Source organism: Zosterops lateralis, assembly GCF_965231275.1.
Source record: "Zosterops lateralis genome assembly, chromosome: 13".
NCBI lineage: Eukaryota > Metazoa > Chordata > Aves > Passeriformes > Zosteropidae > Zosterops > Zosterops lateralis.
The window spans coordinates 3,794,322-3,819,783 of NC_139773.1; the positions used below are offsets into that span (position 1 = coordinate 3,794,322).

General features: G+C 42.3%; 1 protein-coding gene across 15 annotated transcripts; it reads right to left on the reverse strand.

Moving 5' to 3' along the window:
• Positions 1–5,533: 5,533 nt before the first annotated feature.
• Positions 5,534–25,462, reverse strand: LOC310914842 (tropomyosin alpha-1 chain; the record flags this gene model as incomplete). Of its 15 annotated transcripts, none has more annotated exons than XM_083871284.1 (10): positions 25,188–25,462; positions 24,392–24,517; positions 24,087–24,212; positions 17,825–17,958; positions 16,525–16,642; positions 15,969–16,039; positions 15,065–15,140; positions 14,472–14,534; positions 14,140–14,209; positions 5,534–6,490 (listed from the first exon to the last, which is right to left on the reverse strand). In XM_083871284.1, exons 1-10 carry the CDS (start codon positions 25,299–25,301, stop codon positions 6,408–6,410), a joined length of 981 nt encoding a protein of 326 aa, XP_083727410.1. In that variant the 5' UTR covers positions 25,302–25,462. The 15 variants fall into 15 exon arrangements, with proteins under 15 accessions (XP_083727410.1, XP_083727415.1, XP_083727419.1 ...); XM_083871290.1 differs by lacking the exons at positions 5,534–6,490; positions 15,065–15,140; positions 24,392–24,517 and adding exons at positions 11,212–11,417; positions 12,847–12,925; positions 15,644–15,719; XM_083871288.1 differs by lacking the exons at positions 5,534–6,490; positions 24,087–24,212 and adding exons at positions 11,212–11,417; positions 12,847–12,925.

A 25,462-nucleotide genomic window follows, 5' to 3' on the forward strand; every position in this document is an offset into this window, starting at 1 on the left:
AGGGCTCTCTGGGTTTAAAGTAGTTTGAAAAGGGATTTCTGCCATCTCACACCTTTAATACAGTATGCAGGTGTCCTACTCAGATCAAAAAGAACTGCTCAGCATCTCTGAACACCAGCTTTTCCTTTAGAAATTGAAATATAACATTGCACTGCTCACTGTGGGCAGCTGTTTGGTTTTTAAACCTACATACCAAATGTCACAGCAGCTAAAGACCCAGCAGTTTTGACACAAGAGAGAACTTTTCATTGTGCAATAGCTATTAAAGCTCAATTCTGCAACACTGAGACTTTGCTCTAATGGAACTGTTTGTTTGACTAAGGCTTAGTCAAACAGGCAGGCCTTAGCTGTATGTGCTCCATATGTGTGTATGGCCAAAGCTGTGTGTGCACCTGGGTGGTTTGGTAAAATGATCTTTAAAACAACTTAGCTAAAATGGCACAAATCCCTACACAATCTGCACTCAATTTAAACTTGGATTTTATAATTTTTCTTTAATTAAATCCAAAATGCTATTAGCTTGAGATTCACAAATATAATGGATCTAGAGTAAACCCTTCCTATCAGTCCTTTTGCCAGCTGCAGTGTACCAAAACTGCTGCAGGAGATGCAGAGGGAGGAGTTAATAACTTAATTGCTCAAAATGGCAATAATGTCTGTATCTCCTGCACACAGACACGTAAGCTCATGTGCTTTTCATTCCAATTTATGACAGTAACTCTCAGCACTGAGCACCTCCCATGGACTAACAGCCAGTTTGGGTTGTTAGTTGGGCTGTCTCTGCTATCCACAATCCTTCCCAGCAGTTGTTAATTTCCTGGAAACGCCTTGCACTCAGAAATAGCAGCATGTGAATATAATAAAAGCACACACACATGTGCCACATGTTTGCTACCTGCTGACAAGCAGCAAAAAATGGTGGGTTTGCATTTTTACTTTTAGTTTTTGAAGTGCTGTAATTTCCTGGTTAAGATGATTGACAATGAAGTCCGAGCATAGAGAAATTTTACCCAGATTCTGCCAATGTGGCAAGAACCACCAAAAGGATTTTTAGAGAAAAAGTTCCTGCAGACTTTAAACCCAAACGAGGTTGACAAAGAATTCCTGTTACCTAGAGCTTGCCAAACATCTTCCCCCATGGCAAAGGAATGTGGTGGCAGCACAGACAGATGGAGGTTGTAGGAGCAGGACAAAGCATAACAACACAGCAGCATTTAGAGGGGAGGATTCATTTTTCTGTAGATCACCTTCATGTTCTCTATACCCTCCCAACTGGCCTTTAGAATGTACAATTCTATCTTCTTCTTTCCCTTCCTATTTGCTCACCTAATTCATGTTCCAGATTTATTTTTTTTTCTGGACAACCTGCAGAAATTACATCACCCTTTTATCCTATTTCACAGTCTACATGTGTACAATAAAAAATAAGGAAGTAGCACAGCAATCCAGATTAAGTAGAAAGAAGTCTGGCAGGCTCATCCTTGCTGGCTGCAAAAAAACCCAGAATCCAGGAAAGATTCTGAAGCATTTTCCCAGGCTATTTCTCCAACTAATATTCTTGTCAAGAAAAACATCATAAACTATTGGTTGGGCCTGCAAAGAAATACTCTATTTTTAAACTGGAAACTCACACAGATCTCCATGTTAATATCAATATGTCCCAAGTTAAAACAACTTACCAGAGCTTTGCAGCTGCACCAACCTGATTATTCTTTCACAGAATGTACTGTAGAAACACCAGACCTGTATAACTTTCCTCAGTGGCACAGCCAACTATCACTAGGTGCAGCACTTGGCGGGTTTTAGCCAAGGAAAGAGTGTTTGCCATGAGCTTTGGCTCTGACAGACCACATGGATTTTCCCTCAACATTTCTCTTTGTGTCTCAGGGCAGAGAATGGAAACTACTCAAAGAAAGGAACAATCCCAAGAAGCAGATCCTAGTCAGGCCCTGGAATAGAAGGAATTCAAAATACTATGCTGGATCATGGCCTCAAACATTTATCAACCCTTTGTACTCATGATCCATATGGTCTTGCTGTGAAGAATTAGAGAAATGTTCTCACAAACCTGCATGTCAGTGTGTTCTTATATGTGGCACTGGCAGTTGCAGCTCGTTCTGCAGGACTTGGGGTTTTTGAGTGTCTTTGCTCTATTTTTTAAATGAAAAAGATGCTGTTTAATCTTTATCCAGCTATTCCTCAAATCAGCAGAGAGACAGGAAGAAGCCAGTACTGTGGTGTCCTTAAGGTCCACAATACTCAAATCCATAATACTATGGAATGTCCTTTTATTTTGGTGCATTATGAGTCAGCAAATAACAAATGGAAAGGAGTGAGGGGGTTTTATGTGTCTGTAAGACTTCTCTCTGCTTCTGTTTCCCATTGTTTCCATCTGGACTATCTAGATTGCTCACTGAGCTGCTGGCACTGAGGGGCATCCTGCATTTATGCAATTCTCAGCTGCAGCTTACAAATTGGCAAGGCTCTGACTTACAGGAAACTAGACAGGTTTGCAGCTGAAGCCAAGAAGATTATGCAAACTTGTACAGATTCTCTGTACCTTGGAAAGAACACAACACACACTGAAGACAGTAAGTTATACAGCTTCCCTCCATGAAAAGAGCTATTCCTGTGTGCATTTTCAAAAAATCCTCCATGAAAATAAAAAGCATTATCCTTGTTTTCTCTGCTTTAACGTTTTTGCTGCAATTCCCCCTTAATCTTTCACTGATATTCCTGTTTTATTATTAAAAGAAGCCCACCCAGAGGAACACCTGAGGAAAAAAGTACCCTATTTTTCTATGTGCTGAGTCATGTAGAGTATTTCCTTCCCCAGTTTTAAAATTTAGTTGGCTAACCACTTTCTTCTTTTGCTGCCATTAATGAACATGACAGCAATTGTAGACAGCCCAGTGTAACAGATATTCCTACAATATTAACAGTATAGTGAAGTTTGACAACCCAGATTTTGAGTAGTGTTTAATACACATAATATCTTACAGATTGAGAGCTGAGAGGCAGTGCTCTATAGGTGCAGCCCAGTGCTTTAGCCTTATTTCCTTATCAAAGTTCCTTTTCTTTCTTATCTCTCACCCATTCAATAACTGTTGATCGAATTGATTGACCACACAGCACTCTGAAAGATAAAATACATTTCTGCAAGTTTTGTGAACATAAGGAACCATTAAGATAGAACATGCCTCTGAGGGTCATAATGGAAGGAAAGCACACCCTGCAATGTGCCTTGTATATTATTTGATATCAGAGAAATCCCAAGAGGGAGCAGGAGACAACACAAATGTCTCTATATCTGGAAAATAATTAATTCCAAGTTTACAGCCAGCCATGAGACAGGAATCTGCAAGAAGGCAGGTTGTGCCAGTTATGGTGCTCTCAGAACTACTCATTTCATTGAGAGAGGTCAGCTCAAAAACCAAACCAGACAATTACAGAGCATGGCTGCACAATTAGGATGTATTTTAAACTGCCAAATGTGTTTTTGCATTAAAAGAAAGAGTGAGTAATTCTCCAAACCAGGACATACATCTTGAGGAACACTGAACAATCCAGGGTTTGGTGATTTAACAATTTTTTAGTTAAAATAGCAAAGTAGCTGCAAATTTACTAGAATGGGGTTAAATTTGGGCTCAATTTACTTGTTTTTACAAGCCAGTGCTCTGTAGCTTCACTGAGTTTTGTTTGATTAGACACAGCATCCAAAGAACTCACAAGAAGTAGTGGCTGATGAGATATGGTGAAAACAATTTTGCTGCTCCAGCAAATACGCCCTTATGTGTATTTATGTGTCTGTTGCTAGTTGGCAAAAAAGCCACTTGGTGTGATTAATCATCATCATGTTCACTGCTCCATTCAGCTCTCCTTGAAACTGTAAAGTTTTCATTTACCTATTACAAACTTTATGGATTCATCTACAACAGTGCACTTTGGGGAAGTGTACTCTGCAAACATAATTTTTTCAGATTAATTCTTATCTCCTGGCTTGCACGTGCTTGCTCTATTAATGGGGACATACCATTAAGAGATATGAAAACCACAGGCTTCTTGTATCCTTACACACAGTGAGAGTTGAACTCAGATTCCTCAAACCACAAAGCAGTTTGTGGTCTCCTGAAAAGCAATTTTAAGCAGCAAACAAAGGGTCTGACCTCACTCAGACACATTGTTTAGGACTCACGCACATGCCAAGGGACCATAAGAGCAATGCAGTGGAGCTGGCAGCACACTCAGCTGTGTAAGACTCGCAGCCCAGTGCCAAGAACTCCTCTGTTCTCCTCCTGCACAGCCTCCAACTCTCTTGGTGGCCTTGGGCTCTACTCTACAAACAATTCCCAACACAGTACTTTGTTATGGGAAGTCCTCCTGGTTCCAGTGGGAGCCACACATGCATGGGGACTAGAACTCTTAGAGCTCAACTACCAGACACTTCATCCTTGTGCTAAGCAGGGAAGGAGCAAGAGATTAGAGTAACTTACCTCTGCACTGTGGTTGCTATTTTATCTCCAGTATAAGTTAAGGCCTTGCAGGAGCCTTGTAACATTTATTTTACTCCCCAAAAACACAAGAGAAACATGAAGCCAAGGATTTAATCCTTTCCATTTAGGATGACTTGGCAGCAGCCAACAAACCACACAAAAGCTTGTAATGTTACCAAGTTCCTCCCTTTAAAACATGATCAGAAAAAGCCAGGCTCGTACCAGTTCATCTTCCCTCTCTGACTCCCACTTAACCTGAAATTACTGTGTTTTACTTTACCCTTTTACCTGCTTACACCAGTGGCTGATAAAGTCATCTGTTTTCAGTTGCTTGCTAAGGGTCCACTAATGGAAATTCTTTGGTGATCTGGAAGATTATTTGTACCTGTGTCCTACCAAGCTCCTTGCTGCTAGAGGGATGGACAGCATCAGCTTTCAGCAATATACTACAGAAAAAGAAGGAATAAAAATTATTTTTCAAGTCCTGAAGCTGCCCATTGAAAAACCTCATAAAGACACCTACATATGTAGAAATTAGCAACCAGTAGTGAAAAGTTCAGTGAAAGTATCTCTTATCAACATGACACATGATTTTTGAAGGTTTGTCACTGTGTTGAAGTAAATTAGCACATATTACCAGGTAATATATACAAATAAATGGTGGCCTTCAGGACTCATTTCCCAAAGAGGTCTGTGGGAGTTCTGGAAAGGTCTTACCCAAACCATTTTGGTCAATGATGAGTAATTCTGGAGAGTTCTGTCACCTACTGGGGGATAATTGCATCCTGCACACACACCTGGACATGCAGCCAAGTGACAGGGACAGGCTCCTGCAATGTGGCCCTCAAAGGGCCCCTCTGAGCAGCTACAGACCCACATCTCTCCAAAACACATCTCAATTGGCCCAACAACACAGAAAAGACTGAGAGCAGTGTGTGAACAGTGTTTCACACAATGAGCGCCACTGCACACATGCAGAGTTCACAGAGGGATGGCACAGGAAACCAGTGTGATGAAAAACAAACCACAGGAGAACAAAATTAAAAAAATGTCCTAAAATGTGCATTTTATTTCATATAATTATACAATGTTTACATACAGGTATACTTTTAAGACTGCTCAAAGAAAGTGTGAAAAAAGTGAGGCAAATATCAGTTTAAAAATTCCTCCCCTACCCCAAGACCCCACAAATAAAATACATTTTAACACAATCTCTTCCAAATTAATGTTTTGTCCTGAATTTATTGAATCTTTCATTTCAACATGAAAAATACAATCGAATGAAAACTCAAGGTGAAATGCTGACCTACACTTCTGTATTGAGTAGTAAGAATACAATTTAAAACCTTTAAAACCTTCAGAAGCCTTCACTTGTCTCCATTGTTTATGTATCTTCATTTTATTGAATTAGAAGGCACAGAAAGTCCAAATTCTCACAGATCAGTCAAGTTCTGGTAAAAATAAATTACTGCGCTGGACTATTCCTGACTTGTCTGATATCAAACAAAAGACTTCAAGTAGAACCTTTTGTTCAAAATAGCACCATTTCCACCTGATCTCTCTTGAACGTGAATCATTCTTCTTGTGTAAAAACTGAAGTTGGCACTTGAGGTGGGACACTTTCTGCCACAGCCAGGATTCTTCAAAGACTAAACATACCCAATTGCTGAACTCTCTACAAAGTGTAGGTAACATTTTTGTTGGGAAATGGCACGTTTAAACCATAATGTAATGTTGCTTAACCCGCATATGGCTTGCCCAGTTTGGTGTTTCCCTGACCCCTGCTTGGTAATTTAGCAGATGTTCTTGTGACTGTGGTGAAACTAAAAATAAAGACATGGTTTTTTTGGGGCTTCACGGCAAGCAGGTGTAAAAATAATAAAACAAATAGTGTGGTTGACGCTAAGAAGGTTTTCACATGTTGTTTAACTCCAGTAAAGTTTGATCCAGCATCTGATGCATACTAAGATTTTCTTCTTTGGCATGCGCCACTTTCTCTGTTGTGGGATTAGAAAATTACAACATGAATAGCAGTTCTTTGGAGGCACTGATTCTCAGAACATGAAGGCATGCAATCATCATTTCTCTCAGAGGGTTTAGAAAGTTAAGAAAATGTGCATGCTCATAAATACCAATGTTTCCAGACAACACAGCTAGAGAGAATTCCAAATTAATAAAACAAACGGCAAGTAATGCAAGTTTAGAACTGTTTACAGCTGCATTTTTTAAGAAAATGCACTGCCAACAATGTTCTGGAAGCTCTTTGCTTATAGGTATGTGAGATAAGTGTGTTTTTTTTTTTTTTTTTTTTTTTTTTTTTTTTTAAATAGGCAACAAAGAAAATAAGTCCTTTGCAAATATGCATTAAAAGTCTCACAGAATTCAAAAACACAAAGAACAAAAAATTTAAAGCTATTATAGTTTTCAGTGAAGTGATCTTTAAGAAACTTATTTCGTCTAGAAAATAAATAAACTCCAAGTTAGTAGCCTTATGTTGCATGCACACTTTTATAGGACAATCACTTAACACACAGAGTTGATACAATAAGTGAGCATAACGTTCTGATGGTGCATCCTACTGGTAACTTCATTCTATGCAAGCATACCTTTAAACTGATTGGGAATTGTCAGATGGAGCTCCCATTCTTTTTTTTTTTAACGTCAAATATAAGCCAAATTCATAGTAAGGCAAAATTATCACATCAAAGTCTCCAGACAAAACAGCTGTAAGTATCCTTTAAGTTGGTTTTGAAATACAGAAATATGAATTCTAGTGAATATTCTTCTCTCACTATGGTAAAAATCTTAGGGCCAATTCATGCTGCTGCATAAACTGAGAGCCTTTCTGCACGGCAGGCTGTTACTTTTTGGATACTGTCAGCAAAATGCTGTAGCTCTTTACTTAAGTGGAAAGAAGCTACTGCACAGCAGAAGAGCTTAGTGCTCCTCCAAAATAGGTGTGCAGACAAATAATGAAAAGCCTTATCCAAAAGAAGCATTTCCATATTTTCCCAAGAGAAACTGAGAATTTCTTTCATTAATTTACCACAGAATCAACACCAAAAAAAACCACCCCATGTCAATTTCTAAGTTTCTTGCTTATTTCTACATTTACTGATTCATTCTTAAAGGAAATTTGGAAGAAGGTGTTTTCAAACAAGTTAACAATATAGTCACACTAAAGTTTAATCCTCATTCAATGCCAGCTTTAGTTCATTAGTTAGGCGACTGTTTTGCTCAAGTTGCTGGTAGAGTTGGTCTGTACAGGCAGCAAGCAGGTTAGAAGGGAAAAAAGAGGCAGAATGAAGACAGATTAGACAGAGAAAACAGTTAAATAAGAGTTAATAAAGAAACTGGTCACACGACAGACAGTTCAGTAACATAGAGAGAAACATTTTACCTCTGTCTCTAGAACTCTAGTAATTAAATAGCTACTCCAAGGAACAGCTACTGTACCAAATGAAGAACTGGCTAAGAATCCTGCTGTGGGGAACAGCTGTGAGACACAAACTGGAATAGAAATGGAAGAACTGCAACTATATTCCTACAAGTACTAAGTCTCCTGTACACTGTGTGAAAGGTTTGTTTTATGAGTGCCATTTTCCTTTGCAAACTATTTAAGGTGTGGTGGAACCTCATCTGCCAGTAGAGAGAAAGCAATTGCACCACAGCCAGCATAAGTAACAGCAGGAGAGATGGTAACAGCCAACTACCACCAGGTCTGACTCAGCCCATACTCCTTTCCTAGGAAACCTGATGGGCTGAAATGTTATTTTTGATAGGAAAATATACTTGTGTTACTGGAATCAACACATTTTGATACCTTTACATTGCCAAGCTTTACTTTGAAAGAAAACAGACTCACATTTGGTGAAAATAAAAAGGAAGGATGAACACCTAGCTCAAAAACAACACACAAAGAGGACAATTCATGTTGAAACAGAACAGCCACAGCCATGTTGTGACAGCACATTTAGTGAGAGTTGCTCTGCAGAGTAAAAAAAAATTGTTCCACAATGGCTTTTGACTATCTTGTGTTCTCAAATTGTCCATGTTCTTCTCAACAGCCTGACTGCACTCCTGACCTCTTGAGCCCTTTCCCTACAGGAAATGACTGTTTCTGACTCTTTTCCACGAGCTGCCTAACAGCTTCCACAGGAATCCTCTTCCCCTGCAGGCACTGGACAAGGCAAAGCTGTTCAGTGAGCTGGTCTGCAGGACATGCTTGTATGGTGAGCAACTCCTCCCAGCTTCCTCCCTAGCCCAAACTCCCACAGCCAGCTCAGTAAAGCCAGGACACGTTTCACAGCTCTCATCCTGCACCAGCAACAAATGGATCTCGTCCCTCTCATCATGATAGCGTCACATATACATGGAAAAAAACATCAAAACCTTAGAGCAACTAAAACCTCACTTTGTCTGACAAAGTGTATATAGTTATTATTCAAAAATGAATTGTGAACTTACATTTACCATCATCACAGAAATCTCCTCTCTGACTGAGGCAGAGATTTACAGTATTTCTCAACTTCCAAAACAACTCAATCTCCCAGTAAAGCAGGGACAGCATTCCTAAATGTACAGTGAACCCTTGATTCCCCATGGGCTGTGTGTCCATCTGCTCCAGAGGCAGAGCCTGGCTCTGCAGGAGCCCCAGCAGAGGAGCAGGGAATTCTGGCTCTGTGCAGAGCAAAGCTCAGCCTCTGCTCAGCAGAGCCCAGAGCCAGCCCTGCACTCCTGGGAAGGAGCCTCAGGCACAAAAGCAGCCAGACATTGCAGGTACAACACCACACCTGAGGGTGACAAGTGCTGAACTACACTGGAGCAGGGAACCACAACAGCTCCCTGGAGTGAAGATCAGTACAGCAGGACCAGCCAGGAATTCTGCATGCAGCCACCTGGGGATCTACACTGCACTGCCCATTTCCAGTACTCTGGCCAGTAATCTGCCATCCTTCAGGGCAGAGCTGATCACGTATGACTGACATAAAAGGCAACATTTTAATACTGATGTTTAAAATCACTATGTTAAAAATTGACAGGTTCCTACAATAGATTTTGTATTTTTTTTTTGTTTCCTTAAGACACACCAGTATTGCAAGGAATTGAGTGGACAAAAAACTCTGCTAAAACAATGAACCAAAACACAATAGATTAAGAAGCTGGAGTTGCTGCAGCATATTTTACTCTGGCTCAGATGACAAGTTCCAGTTGACCACATTCCCCCTAACTCTTGCATTTGTGAAGTTATTAGCCTTAGTTATCTTACAAATGCTCATCTCATTATATTTGGTTAACTTTTACATATCCCATTCTATTTGCTTACACTTCACACACAGCCATGTACTGCATGTCAGTTGAGGAGTAGTAAGTTACTGAACTATCTATGATTGCTGATATATATCCAGTATTTGGGTTATATATCCCCCAGCCAGCAACATTAGGATATGTCATAGACAGAAAATTGGGATATGCCAAAATTATCCAAGCATGGCAGGCCAGGAAGGGAATGCATCCATTTTCAAGCCTTATTTGGAAAACAAGTTTTGAGGAGGGGAAAAAACCTAGTTTAGACTGCACTGTTGAATAATCTTGAAGCTGAACAAGAAAAGAGATATTTACATTATTCTACAAGTTAAAACCTACAATTCAGCTATAGTGTAATGAATTTATTTAGCTCTGGTGACTTAGGAACTTCAGCAATATATAGAGTTATAGCATAACCAGAAATCAATCTGGTTTTCACTTTCATGTGAACTGGAAAATAACTTCTTTCACTGTGATGCAAATAAAGTTAAAATAAGGCAATAAACTCCCTAGCTGCAAATAACAATACAAAAAAAGCACAAGATGTCACTATTTAATGCTTCATCCTTAACTAGACAGTGACAAATCAGATAAAACCTGAAATCCATGATGTTCCACTTGGCAGCAGAGTAATTTCATTAATAGTATAATCATGAAAATTTTCTTACTCCAGCTTTGAAACATTTCTCATGAGCCTGCAATTCAAACTCACAAATCTGAACTAAGCACAAGTGGAAAGTGGAAAGCTTCCAAAACCTCCCCAATGAACTTCCAATCCTATCATGCCACTCAAGAAAAATATATGGTAAAAATCCCAAAATGTTAGTAAGCATCATCTTTGCTGAATAACTAAGGTATGAAAGAGGGAAAACCTTTTTGCAAGACATTTCAAGGATTATTTTTGGGTGAAAAAGATTAAAAGTTTTTGATACTGGCTCTTTAAATCAGTCTCAAATATATAAGTTAATGAACAAACACATTTAAATAAAGATAAGAAGTCTTCAGCATAAAGCTAGGAAAAGATTTCAGGCTTTAAAGTAAAAAATCTGGTTACATCAGGGATGTAACTGCTCTCTCAGCCATGCTCCCACGACCAAGTGACCCCAAGGAAGTAGGGGCGTTGCAAATTTTGTCCTAACAATAACAACTGGAAAAATTCCTATCACATCTATTTGTCATTTTATCTGCAGCAGAGTTTGAGAAAAACTAAAATAATAACTGGTCAGTTTTAACACCAGCCCACACACTGCACTCACTGGCTTGGCATTGTCAACACTCAGGCAAAAGTGTTTTCAGCTAAAAAAATGAAAATACCAAAAAAGGAAATCCCTAATGGCATAAAAGCGTAACTTTTATTAATAACTTAAATAGTTACTTAAATAAATAAAAGGCAAAGGAATAGCAAAAGGGATACAGCTGGGATATTTATTTTACATTGAGAAATGTAGTTTCTGTACAGCAGAGCACAAACAGAGCATGTTCTGAGACAGGTGATAGAGGAAGAGTCAACTAAGCTAGGAGACAGGACAATGAACCCATGAAACATCCAAAGCTTGGAAAGATGTTTTATCCAACCCGGTGAAGGTGTCTTTGGAGAACTGAAGCAAAGAAATTTATCTGCATGAAAAGAAAAAGTGAGATAAGGTAGAAAATGAAAAAAGATGCAGTAAAGACTTCCAAAAAAAGCAGCAATGGCACAGCAGAGCCCAGCATGCTGAGATGACTATGCTAGAGAAACAGCACACCATGCTGGGACTGGAATGATAGAGTCATGTCCTCATGTACCAGTAGAGTACAATTTTAAAGTGTGTTTTCCACTTAGAAATATCCCAAATTGAAGAAATATTGTAATCTCTGTATACAGAGGAAGAATAAAGAAATCCATTTGCTTGATAAGCCACTGAGCAAAACCATATGTTGGGAAGGAATTTAGAAACAAAAAATCAAAGCATACAAAGCAGGCAACATTAGACCTCTACTAAAATGTTGGTAAGAGAGAAGGAGGAAAATAACCAACAGACAAGGGGATAAAAAAACATGAAGAAAAAAACATTTAAAATCTGGGTACACACAAGATACATTTCAAGCTCTAAGCAAATTTGTTGAAAGCATGCCTGGGCTTCCAAAAGGGAAAGCTGGGACTAAACATTGCACCTCCAAAGCACTTGAGAGCCACAGCTCTTCCCCTCTCCCATGTCTGCTGCAGTGCTCATGCATGGGAAGGTGAAGGTAGCACAGCTGACCTCTGTTCAGAGTCCATGGAACAAGAGTCAATTTGTGTCAGACACTGTACTGATGAGTCACCTTACAGCTGCTGACTCTCCTACTTTCCTGCCACTCTTTATTTTTCTCTTTATGACTAAAGTTGGTATTGCCACATTTTTGGTGTATGCAAATAAAATTACTACTGCTATTCAGAAAATTCACAGAAGCAACCTACAATTCAATTGTTGCCTTTATGGGTTTTAATGACAAGGCATTTGAAATCCATTTCCACATGTGATTCAGCTGGTAACAGCTGAAATTCTCAGAGCAGTTATGGAAATTTAGATAAACACTTTCTACTGTCATTAACAGAGAACACAGCTCAATCTATATTTCTCTGAAATCTTTGCAGGAACTTTGCCAGAGCAAAAACTGTGACAGCAGGCAAAGGAATACACTCTGAATGCAACAATGTACCACAGCAATTTTCTTTGCTAAAACGAACATGATGGGCCTGGTAGATAATGTTTGAACAGAGGTGAACTGAAAGGATAAACACAGAGCTACACACAAAGGGCAACCACAAGACACAAGGATTGCAGACACAGAATCAAAGAGTAACCACAAGCTTACAAAATCACCATGAGTATTTAGCAGGCTTGGCACAACACTCACCCACACTTTGCCAGGGTAAAGCAAGTGTTCATGGTATTTTGTACACCTATTCTCTCTAAAGGAAAGCATCTCCCACCACACAGGGAGCATCACTTCACAAGGCCGGTACCGCGCAATCAGTGAGGGCAGGGGAGCAGGGATGGGCACAAGCTGGGAAGACATTTACATGGAAGTCATATCATTGAGAGCGTGGTCCAGCTCCTCACTGATGGCTTTGTACTTCAGTTTCTGAGCATAGAGCTCATCTAATGTTCCCCCAGGGAAGGCAGAGGTGTGCAAGGACATGGAGCAGGATCATGGGGTGGAAGGTGAAGGTGGTGGCATGGGGATACCATCCAGAAGCCGTAGGAAGTGGGAAGAGTGCACAGAAAGAAGTGTTGTGACAGACAAAACGGAACAAAATTAGAGAAGAATAAAAGAAAGAAAATGTTGAACAGTTCTATGTAACAAGTTCATTAACTGCACTGCCAATGGGGCAACCTGTGATACACAGAAAACCAAGAAGAGTAGAAAAGAAGCAAAAATCCATGTGTCACTGCCCTGGATTTTTGTTTTAATTAGAAGGGGACACAGGAGCTAGGGAGAAAAGATCCAAAAAAATGGGGCTTAAAGAGGATATTTCCATTTTCTACCTTTTTTTTTTAAAAAAAAACCACTCTGGTTTGTGTGATGTCAACCTCAGCTTCTTACACCAATTTTTTGTTCCTTCTAAACACTTATCTTTCTTCTCTGCTTCCTTCCCGAGTCAGGGATCATACATTCTCAGCAGCTACTTAGGCATTTCATTGCCTTCATGCAGAATCCACTGGCCACACCAAGCAATTTAGCTTCTTCAAATCCTACACTTAGTGTAATGCACCTAAACAGCAAACTTCACATAACTTCAAATTACAAAGTCCTACTGAATTATTTTCTCCAGAGGCAGAAAGCACACTCCACTACTCTGCTGTAGTTCTGATAGTTATGAAAACCTTACAAACAAACCCTGTGAAGTTAAATAAGCTGTCCTTCTGATTAAGTATACAATCTATTAGCTTTACCAAAACTCAACAACTGGTCTATGCCATAAAATGCCTGCCCTGACCCACACTTATCACAGTAATAAATTAGGTTAGCTTGCTACATTCCTAACTATTGCAAACATAATACAACATGCTTCATCAGCTTTTTACTAAGATGATAATAACACTTCTCATCTGATCATTTACCCTGTAACATTTCTATATTTCCAAATAGAAGAGTATAAAGCAAAACAGTGGAGGGAGTCTTGAGAATGTAAGAGAAAAAGTAACAGGCAAGAGCAAAACACCGTTCACCTGAAGCATTTAAGTTATCTATACATTTCATTTGAAAAATAGCCCAGCAGAATTGGGTATTAAAAAAAACCCAACAAAAACCCCCACACAAGAGAAGAATAAGAGATGTATTTCCACAGTAAGTAGAGAAACAATTTCCATACCTTCTAGGTCATCAATGCTCTTCTCCAGCTTGGTTACTGACCTCTCAGCAAACTCAGCACGGGTCTCAGCCTGAAGTCAGGACAAACACAAACTACTTTAGGAAACATACACACAGTACTCAAGAGTAGAGGAGAAATAATTCAAATGAAAAAAAGTACAGTGAGAGGAGGCAAAGAATAAGACTAATATAAACTAATTTCTAGGGGAGATATTTAACATTAAACTGTTTCCAAAATAGTCTGTTCATCCTTACAGCACCAAAGTAAAGTTTGTACTAAAAGAATCAAAGGTGCATTGGAAGATATGTTGCAAAAAACAGTTCTAACTTTACCTCCTTCAGTTTGTCAGTCAGAACTTTAATCTCCTCTTCATACTTGTCTTCCTTCTGTGAGTACTGTAATTAGAAAGAGTATCACTGGTATTAGATAGGTATTCTAAATATATAGCCCCACATTCTAAACTCTTGTAATAGATTATTTGTACACAAGAAATTGTTATAGGTCAAACAGAATGAATTCCACTTGGAAGGCTGTTTATTACAAGAGTCAAACTTCCCTTGAGTTACATTCCAGTGCAATATGGTGGGAACTTTGAGAAGAAATTAGTATTACAGCTTTTAAGAGGAATGTATTTTGGAGAAATTTAATGTTAGTACACAGTGCCATTTTGAGGGATAGTCTATAATTAACACTTAATCCTGTCAGAGTACTCAACAGAACATGTGGCCAAATAATACTGACCTATTTGGAACAACAAGATATGCTATGGTCCAACTGGAGCCAAATATGAATTGAGTAGTAAATACAAATGCCTTTACTGACAACAGCCCTGAAGAAATGCTGCGAAGTGATCAGCATACAAAGAAAACCCCATAGGCCAGATGACAGTGTAAGGGACACATTCTCACATAAGTCTCTAGCCTACCTTCTCAGCCTGAGCCTCCAGCGACTTCAGGTTGTTGGTCACAGTTTTCAACTCCTCTTCAAGCTCAGCACATTTGCTGTTATTTTGGAGGGAAGGCAGGAAAGGGGAGGATGGAAGATTCAGTCAAGCAAAAGAAACAGGAGAAAATAGGGGGAAAAGATAGAGAAAAATGAAAACAATTACAGGGCAAAAGAACAGCCTCAAAAGCAGCTGATCCATCACAGACTGAAAGCAACTTTTGCAATGCCAAATACCATTTCAAGTGCACATTAAGACAATGACCAGACAGAAATTTATCTACAGCTCTTGGCTTACACGGAAACATTTACAGAGCTTTTACACGTGAGACAGTTCAGCTTCTTTTGGCTGCACAGGAGATCAGTTTTAAAGATAAAAATCAATAAAATAAAGTAAAAAAAAAAAAAAAGAGAGACCAAAGAAAACCACCAAAGCAAGATGCAAGGAGAGTAAAGAGCATAGCAAGGACTTATTTGTTACTACTGAGTGAGTTAACCGGCTATGGAAGCTGAAAGACTTGGGTTGCAGTTAAACCTAAAAACTGTCTATTAGTATCAGTACCTTATCCTCTGCAGCCATTAATGCTTTCAAGGTTTGATCCATTATTCTTAACTGTTCTTCCAGCTGTCGGACTTGGCTGTTAGTGAACACATGAAATGCACAAAAGCCATTCACAAAATCAGTGTGCAGGTACAGCATGCAGTGACAAAACACACGCGCACACAGAGCAACACATTTACTTTGGCACTGACCATTTATTTCAACAATTACAGTAAATGAGCAAAACATAGCTTTGAGCTGAACACAAAGTGTGCTGCCAACGTTTCATGCAGTTACAGTTCTATCCTAGCACCTCACATACATCTCAGGGCAGTTCCACACTTACCTTTCTGATAGCTCAGCACGCTCCTCAGCGCGCTCCAGGTCACTCTCAATGATCACCAGCTTACGAGCCACCTACAAGGACAGGCAAGGGACAATCAGGGATATTATGCTGCTGCACTACATTTATTATGTTGTTTTATACTATATAAACTATATTATGTTGTCATCTGTTTCTAGAACCTACAAAGCAGGGGGCCAGACCTCTTCATTTTTTGGTCAACACATGAGTTTTGATTATGTGGTATCTTCATTATTCATTTGAGACTTAGTTATCTGACATTTTTCAAGACCTCCCCTTCATTCACCAAAAAACAACTGGAAAGTATTTTTCTCCCTAAGAGCTCAGGGAATACTCTCAAACATTTTGGTGAAAGATCTAAGCACAGATCTTCTGCCACCTTGTCCCCTAAGGTATCTGAGTGCCTGATTTTCCTTCCATAGCTGTGAAGAGACGTGTCTGTGAATCTTTTGAACTTAAAAGGCAAAGGAGAAAAATGAAAATTACAGGCACAGCCTAATGGGCTTTAGAAAGAGATGACCTGCACTCAAGAACTGACCTCTTCATACTTGCGGTCAGCCTCTTCAGCAATGTGCTTAGCCTCTTTCAGCTGGATCTCCTGGATTTCCATCTTCTCTTCATCCTTCTGGGCTCTATTTTCAATGACCTTCATTCCTCTGAAAAACGTGAAAAACAGGAAATGCAAGGTTCAAGGCTTGCCAGTTTATCTCCAGCCCTACTACCTGTGGTATGTGATTTTCAGACAGTTGTATTCAGGTGAACGAAGCCCAGACGTTGAGTCTTCACATGATAGATTTAGTCCCCTGCACCCACATTTCAGAAGTTCAAGGAGCAAAACATGTCTTAGGAAGGAAGAAAAAGTGTGATTTGTTTAGCTCTTACTGTAGTTTGGCTATAGAATTCTTTTTCATTTTAAACTACAGGGAAAACTCATCTTACAGAAAGGTAAACAAAGGGTGTTGCTTCTAAAGACCAAACAAGATTGAAAACATCTGGGCTTTTACACTCATCAACAGCGTGTTACAAACCTTGCAGGACTGACAAGGATCATGTCTATGGGCCAGACTCTCCTGGGTTTTGCCATGTCAGAGCCCTAAAGCCCTCTGTGCTCTCTTAAAAGCAAAATTTAAATCCTTCATAACAAGAAACACTGTGTGTTGTACATGTCTGATCCAAAATTACTTTAAATGTTTCCAAACACACTGTGAGTCTCTGGCAGATTTCTTTTCAACAGACTGCATAGACATACAGAAAGTGTGGGTTTCTTTCACAATAAAAAGTTCTATCACAGGTATAAAATACAACTGGAAGAAGAGAGAAGATCTTCCAAAGTCATAAATCTTGAGTTCCTAACTTACATTACGGACTTCTGGAAATCTGAAGGCATTATCAGTCTCTGTCCTTCGCTCACTTTCACATATCAATCTTGCCAACAGGAGAACCAAAGCCTCTCCCAGCACTTTGCTATTCTCCAGGTGAAATTTGCTACCCACAACGAAAGCAAGAATCATCCAACAGCACAAGAGTATCACAGGGAGTTGTAATCCAACAAGAGAAGTCTGGGCTGGGCCAAGCAGTTTTCCCAGGATGTGTCATGATGCAGCAAAAGACCTACCACACTTAAATCTCATCTTCACAACTGGAAAATAATCCCAGCCAAGATATTTTGGACATTTTCTACAGACAAGCTGTAACTAAAGTCCATGTACACAAAGGAAGAGCAGATTACACATGTTCAGAGACCTAGGAGTGGTTTAATTTATTTCCCTAACCCACACCCTGGCAATTATGATCTTTGTCATGAGGGTAACAATCCATTCAGGTGTGACTCCACCCACCTCTCGCTCTCATCTGCAGCCTTCTCAGCCTCCTCCAGCTTCTGCAGGGCAGTGGCCAAGCGCTCCTGAGCCCGATCCAACTCCTCCTCAACCAGCTGGATGCGTCTGTTCAGAGAGGCGACTTCACTCTCAGCCTAAGCACAGGGAGAACAGAAATGAATTCATAGTAAGGCACAGATCTTCCCTTGTAAAAGGGCACCCCATTACCTGCTAGTGCCATTTAACAGCACTTCTGCAATTTCTGACTTCATCCACTAAAAAGTCAATACACAAAGATGTACAGGAATGAATTGTGAGGTTATTGCATAACAAAGGAAAAAAGTGATTAATGCTTGCTTTCAACGAAGCACATCGAGGACTGTACAATTTGTACTAGAAAGAACTGCACAGGAAGAATTATGCACCATTACCCAAATATTTTCTGTTATTGTATTTGCAGACATTAATTACAGACCATCCCTTTTTCTAATCAACACAACTAATTACTCAATTCTTCTGTTAGCCCAATGCCTTTATTTATGACCTTTCACCATATTTTGTAAGAATTGTCCTGACATTTCCTTGAGTTCCAGAAGGGTTCAGTGTAAACATGCAAAAACACACCTGGACCAGCATTTGCAATGAGACAGCTGACAGAGAGAGTATGAGAGCATTTAAGAAGTGCCCAAATGCCCAGAAGTTTTGTTTACAGGCAAGCTGTGCAAGAGTTGACAAAAAAGGCACCAGCAAGTGCTGGTGGTGTCCTGGTACAGGCAGCAATCCCTTGAAACATCTTTTTTTTTTTCTTCCTCCCATAGTTCCCTTCTCAATCTTCCTCTAAATTTGCCTTTCTTGAATTACCTGTTTACTTAACCTTCTGTACAACACTTGCAACTCATCTGCCTCTTATCATTACAAGCTATTATATATTACAGCCTCAAACCTAGACTTGCTTAAGTTGCAGAGTAAGTTCTAAAACAGCTTTCTTGTGGTAACATCATCATTAAACTTATTTTCTTTCAAAACTATATTAAGCACAAAGTATATATAAAAGGGTAACTATTCTAAAAAGTTAATTACTTCAGAGAATAACACTTAATTAGTCCTGAAAACTAACATATAATATATATTTGCTATATCCCAATTTCTTATGATGTCTAGCTGAGGGGAAAACCAACCCTCTGGCAAAAGCAGATACCAAATGTATCAGTTTGGTACTTTTTCTTATCTAACCAGAGGTAGGTCGATACAGTTGTCCACAGCAAAGATTTTGCTGTGCATAACACAAGAAAGAATAATTTACAGGCTAGACAAGTAAAACAACCTTTGACATAAAAGTAACAATGTCCAGCTAGAATGACTGAAAGTAACACAAAGACAGGGAAGCAATTATATCTTTACATTAATATGCATTGGCAGTGAACACATAAAACCAGAGGGAGAAGACACTTCATCCTTAGAGATCCACATGAATCCAAATATAAAACATTTAGCTATGTAATCATGCAGTAGTGGTGCAAACTTGTGGTTTTGGACTTCTGGCTTTAAAATGGTAAGAATTTGAAGTTTCAAATTTAAGAAAAAAATGACCTCTCATAAAGGCTACCCTAGGGAAATTTGTAATGTTGCAAGTTAATTATTATCATGTCAAGACTCCTCATCAGGATAAGAGCATAAAATGTGCTTCAAAAACACAAGGTGACTAAAGTTCAAGTTTTCACTTCCTGCTCCAGTAACTCACTAAGAATTTACCCACCAGCCTTATATGGCCCCAGATATTCTTCTGCAGAGCAGGACTTCTCTCCTTATATGGCAAGGAAGGAAAAAAACCCAGTGATATTCGGGGCACTCCCACTGCTACCATGCAAACATAACCTGCGTTTCTGCCGTGGCACTTACACACCACATATTTTTACAATGAGTGATGACATGGATAAGTTACCACTGGGTATTAATTATCACTATTATAAGGGAGATTCTGTTTTCCAGAAGGAGGAAAAAAAATGCATTTTGAAAAAGCACAGCCCCTTGAGATGTATGTATCTAAACCAGAAGATTCTTTTTCAAGGGAATGGCTGCTAATCACAGCCCTGAAACTTTAAACAATCTGGTTTAACAATCAAAAGCTGGAGGCTGTGCTATGTTTTGGCCACAGCTGTAGCTCTTTCATTGTTTGCTATGTGTATGTCGCACAGGAAGATAAAACCCTCATGTAACAACCCCAGCTGGTCACACACCATACACGTAAGGCATTACACTGAGGGAAGGGGCAGATTCACACCTCAGCTCTTGCTGCAGTGCTCTCAAAGCCTCCCTCCCCAAGCCTGCAGAAATACAGCTGCAACAATAAAACCCCTCATCTGCAGCCAGCACTGCAGAAAAAGCACACGTCTACATGTGCCTGGGAGTTCAGTTTTCAGCCTTTATTCACCCCAGTACTGACCCTTCCGCACAAAAACTTAAATACCGTGTACACCATACTCTGCAGAATTCCACATCATCCACATAAACCGACTCCAGGGAAGAGACAAACATTAACCTTTAGGATCCTAAGCGTTATTGCAATGGAGCTGAACTCTTAAGGGAAGACAAGACTTCACCAGAAGGCTGTAATCACTCCTCCAGCACTATTCCTTCTGCCACGAAAGTTAACAGCAAATCTTCCCTTTCCAATAGAAATCCCTTAATATATTGTTCAGGATAATATGTAGCAGTGTGCTTACATGTTACTGAAAGTAGGAATATTTGCATCCTTTACTCCACAAAGCTTAGAAAGTAAGTACAAGTTTTTTAAAAACGGAAACCATTATGAAATGACTTGTGGGTCTTCACTGAAAAAAACGGATATGCCAAGTGATCTGCAAGAATGCAATAGTTACACAAGCACAAGTAGCCATATTTTGTTCCATAAGGAAGATCACCTGCAAGTAATCAGGAGGCTCTTCCTTTGAACTTACTGCCCAGAATGTGCAGAACGGCCCATATTATAAGAAATCTAATAATCACCATTTTTTCTATTGTAATAAACTACACAAGAGCTTTGTTCTTTTGCTTCGTTTTTATGCAACCACTAAAGACACTGAAGCTGCCTCAAAGAACACTGTACATTTTACAGCAGGAAACACTAAACTACAGCTGCCGGAACTCCCAAAGGTCGGTGATAAGACAAAACCTATCAGGTTTTTTTTATTGGCACTGCCACCCATAATTACATCTCTCTGCTGTGTAAGCCTATGCTGCTCACACTTGATATCCTGCCTCTGTCTAAAATCAAGCCTACTGTTCCTTTCCCGTCCTGGCGAGCAGCTTTGATGAATAACACAGACTAGAGATGTACAGCCGGGGCTGTGCGCTCGCACTGCCGGGTGTTGTCAGGTACCACGGCCCATCTCAGGTTCAGCCTTACGCACTTCCAGGAGTCGCCATGCTGACCTCCCACAGGTGAACTCGGCTAGATGGGATAGAACTAGAACTTGCGGGGCAAAAAACCCCCATGAAACCTTGCTCATAGCCTAACACAAAAGATGTAATCTCAAACACCTCGCCCCAGTCCAAGCTCATTGCGGCTCGGGGTTTGCTGTTGGCCAGCACACCCAGCGCTGTCTCCCCGCGCTCCGCACCTGGGCCCGGCCCCGCCGCGCTCGGGTTACCGAGCCGGGAAGGCGGCCCCGCAGGTAACACCCGTCCTGCCCGGCACGGCGGGGAAGGACGCGGCCTCCCACCGGCCGAGGAGGCAGCCCTGCCCTGAGACCCGCGCCCCCCGAGCCCCGGGCCCTACCTCCTCCCGCAAGGCCCGCTCCTGGTCCACCTCCCGCTGCAGCCGTCCCGCCCGCTCCTCGGCGGCGTCCGCCTGCTCCTGCAGGCTGCGGATCTTCCTGCGCACGGCCTCGAGCGAGCTCATCGCCGCCATGCCCGCGCCTCGCCTCGCCCAGCCCGCGCCGCCGCCCGCCGCCCGCCGCGGCCCCGGAAGTCCCCCCGCCTCAGCGCCCCGGGGCGGGGCTGCCGGCACCGGGCGGGGCGGGGGATGGTCCGGCCGGCCTGGGGATGGGCTGGGCCTCAGCCGGGATGGGCCGGTCGTGGCAGTGAATGGGCCGGCCCTGGCTCGGTCCCACCGGGGATGGGCCGGTCGTGGATGAGGATGGGCTGCTGCTGACCGGAGTTGGGCCGGTCCTGGCCTGGGATGGGCCGGTCCTGGGCCGGTCCTGCCGGGGAGGGGCCGGTCGTGGCTGGGGATGGGCCGCTGCTGACCGGGGCTGGGCCGGTCCTGGCCCGGGATGGGCCGGTCCTGCCGGGGCTGGGCCGTGCCCGGTGATGTGCCGGGGCAGCAGCGCCGCCTGGCGGCAGAGCGGGCGAGGTCCCGTGGACCGGGCCGGGCCGGGGTCCAGAGCCGCCTTTCCCCCGCAAACCGCCCCCTCATGGGCGCCATAAAATGCCATCGAGCAACCCGCCAGGTGCTGCTCCCCCGGCCTGGCTCCTGAGACACGGGCAGGGGAGAGGGGGCTGCCCCCTCTCGGGTGGGGCGGCTCCCGGGATGTGCCTGGCTTTTGGGAGGAGATGAGTCATACCGGACAGGTGAGATTTTCCCGTCCCAGTGTAAGGCGAGTCCATCCCAGCGAGCCGACACTCCCTCCCTGCCTCTGCCCTTTTCCTAAGGCTTGGAACTATCCAAACTAACAAGGCAAGTACCGAGTCAACTGCAATGCCCCAAATATACACTGCATTGCTAAACAAAGAAATATGTTCCTGAACTGTCAGACATATTCCATGCATACAAATAAATAAGGCATTTACCTCGATGAAAACAAGCCAGACACTCTCCCACCCTCCACCTGAGGGAAGACTGCAAATAAAATTGCCCTCAACTAGCTTCCAAATGCTGTTTTCCAGCAAGGGAAGGTGGAGTGGGGATCAGTTAAGAAGATCCTTAGTTTCACAACGGGAATCTAGTAGCATTTCTCCTGCCTTCATCCTAGGCAAGCTGTTTCCAAATAGTCTGCATACTTTTCCATATAAGGAATATCTCCCCTGGATCTATATGCGGTTCCTTTGAACAAGCTAAATAAACGTCCTGCTAGGAAGCTGCCTCTCCTATGGCAGCCATGCACAGAGCAGACATCTGATCCACATTATACACGGATCCCTCTCCCCTGTTCCTTTGAACACTTCTGTTTTTAAGTTCTTGGGTTCTCTTTCAAAGCTATATAACTTACTTGCCATATTGAAGCTAAACCTTTTTTTAATCCTTTATTCCTTTTAGAAGTAAAATAAGATAAAAGCCCGTTGTCTTTCATGCGAAGTTGTTTGTAACATTTCCTTGCTTGCTTCATTTTTGGCAACTCCTTTTCACTATGGCTTTGAGGCTGACTTTTCAAAGCTGACCTATAGGAAATACTTTGGAAATACTGTAGTTTCATCTAATCCTGAAACTCAGACCTGAGATTTACTCAAGGATAACTGAATTGTCCAACAGCAGCAGTAGAGACCAGGACCTTAACTGTACAGACAATATACTCTTATGATTCCATGCATGCGATCCATTAAATGCATGTCAGGGACAGACAGGTGGGTGGGCTGAGGGCATGGGAGAGGCACAAGCTCTTGCCTTATTACCATATAAAGTGCTGAGCTATATATATCTCCCAGCCTTGCTCCCAGGATCCCTGTCCTCTGAACTGCAAAACTAGCAAGTATCATCTTCCAGACAATTTTCTGTCACACAAGACTGGACTTTTCTTTAACAAGTGAAGCAGTTCCACTGATTTCCAAGGGAAAAAAAAAAAAAAAAAGCCAGGAGAGGGCTTTATATCTCAGGGACCAGTGAGCCAAACCAGTCTCTAACAGCAGTTCTAACACATGCATGCCTAGGAACTCTTGAAAACAGAACTAGCAGCCCTTGCTCTTCTGGATCTCCCTCTCCTGCACCTACTCACTATTAACTCTCTGCTTCTGTTTTACTATCAAGACAGTGTTGTTCCAGCCTGAGCAGTTTTACCCATCACCCAAATAGATAAATCACCATTTCTTTACTTTCACATCTAGAGTGGCAAGTACACATGAAAAGCACATGTCAAGTGAGCAGAAACCCAATCAGACACCTCTGAGAGTGTGCAAACCTCATGCAGGGAGGCAGTGCTGTGTTTCCCACCTCCTTGTCCAGGAGGGGCCTGGACCCTGCCTTCAGCAAAGCTCTGTAGTGCTGCTGAGCAGGAGTCCAGGCTGCCCTGAGCACAGGGAGTGTGGTTTCTCTATCGGGTTTGTGGTGAAAGGGATGGGGGTAACTTACATCTGTGGCCTTTTTGTCAGCCAGTTCCAACTTTTCCTGTGCATCTTTAAGGGACTCGGAGTATTTGTCCAGCTCATCCTCAGTGGCCTTCAGCTTCTTTTGTAGAGCCACCAGCTCGTCCTCCAGCTGTGATGTGGGTGGAAAGCGGTGGAGAGGGGAGGGCGGGCAGGAAAAGGTGCAGCAGGCAGTGTGATCGTGCAAACGGAGAGGTGCGAGTGCAGAAGAGACAGAAAAGGACAGACAGACAGAGAGAGAAAGAAGGAGAGACAGTTAGATCCTCTTTGCTTCCAGCAAGAGCACGATACCTTGGCAGCATTCTCCTCTGCGGAGAGGAGGCTGTCCTCAGACTTGTGTAGCTCTTCCAGCACTTGGTCCCTTGAATCCTCCGTCACACGCAATTGCTTTTCCAATTGCACAATGTCATCCTCTAACTAGGTGCACAAGAGGAAATATAATGCACAAATATGTTTCTCCCTTGGTTTAGAAAACTGTGAAATTAATTTATATATCACTGTCCCTTTCCCCCTCCTCCTTCAGGATCTCCCAGAAACGCAAACAATGTGTCCTCCTCCCTGAATCGAATAAAGCCCCAGGCATAAAGGAGAGGGGTTGGAGAAGGACAAAAAAGTGGGGGATGCGTCCGGAGAAGGGCGGGAGGGCAGCCGGAGTCGGACACATCTGCTGAGTGATGCTGGAGTGGCCGCACACAGCTTTAACTGTCCTTTGCCAAACCGCCGCACATCCATCCAGTGCTAACCAGGTGTTCTGGGCAGCCTCCCTAAGCCGACCCCCCGTGACAAAGGCACAGAGACCACGCAGCTGTCCCAGGGCCCTGCTCCCCAGCTGGAATGGTGGGAACGGGGGAAGGACCTCCTGCCGCGCCCCTGGGAACCTCCAGCCGGCGGCTGCCAGCCTGAACTCTGCCTTAGGGAAAGTTCAACCAGTTTTGCAGGGGCGCGGGGGTGGAACACAAGTTACGGTAAGGGGAGAAGAAGAGGAAAAAAAAAAAAAAAAGAAAAAAAAAAAAGAAAAAAAAAAAAGAGAATAGTCTGGAAAGATCTGCGCCCCGGCGCTGGCTGCCCCCGAGCCCTCGGTGCAGACCTGTTTGCTTCTCTCCTCCGCTGCCTTCTTGTCCGCTTCGGCTTGCTCGGCCCTGTCCAAGGCATTCTCCTTGTCCAGCTTCAGCATCTGCATCTTCTTCTTGATGGCATCCATGGTGGCGGTGGGCTAGGGCGCGTCCCCGCGCGAACTGCTTCCGAAAGAAAAGCTTGGAAAGTGGCGGAGCAGCCCCGAGTCCGGACGCGGGGCCCCGGGGGAGCGGCGGGGTTGATCCGAGCGGGACGGGGCGCCGGCCGAGTGCAAGCGGCGGGCAGGGA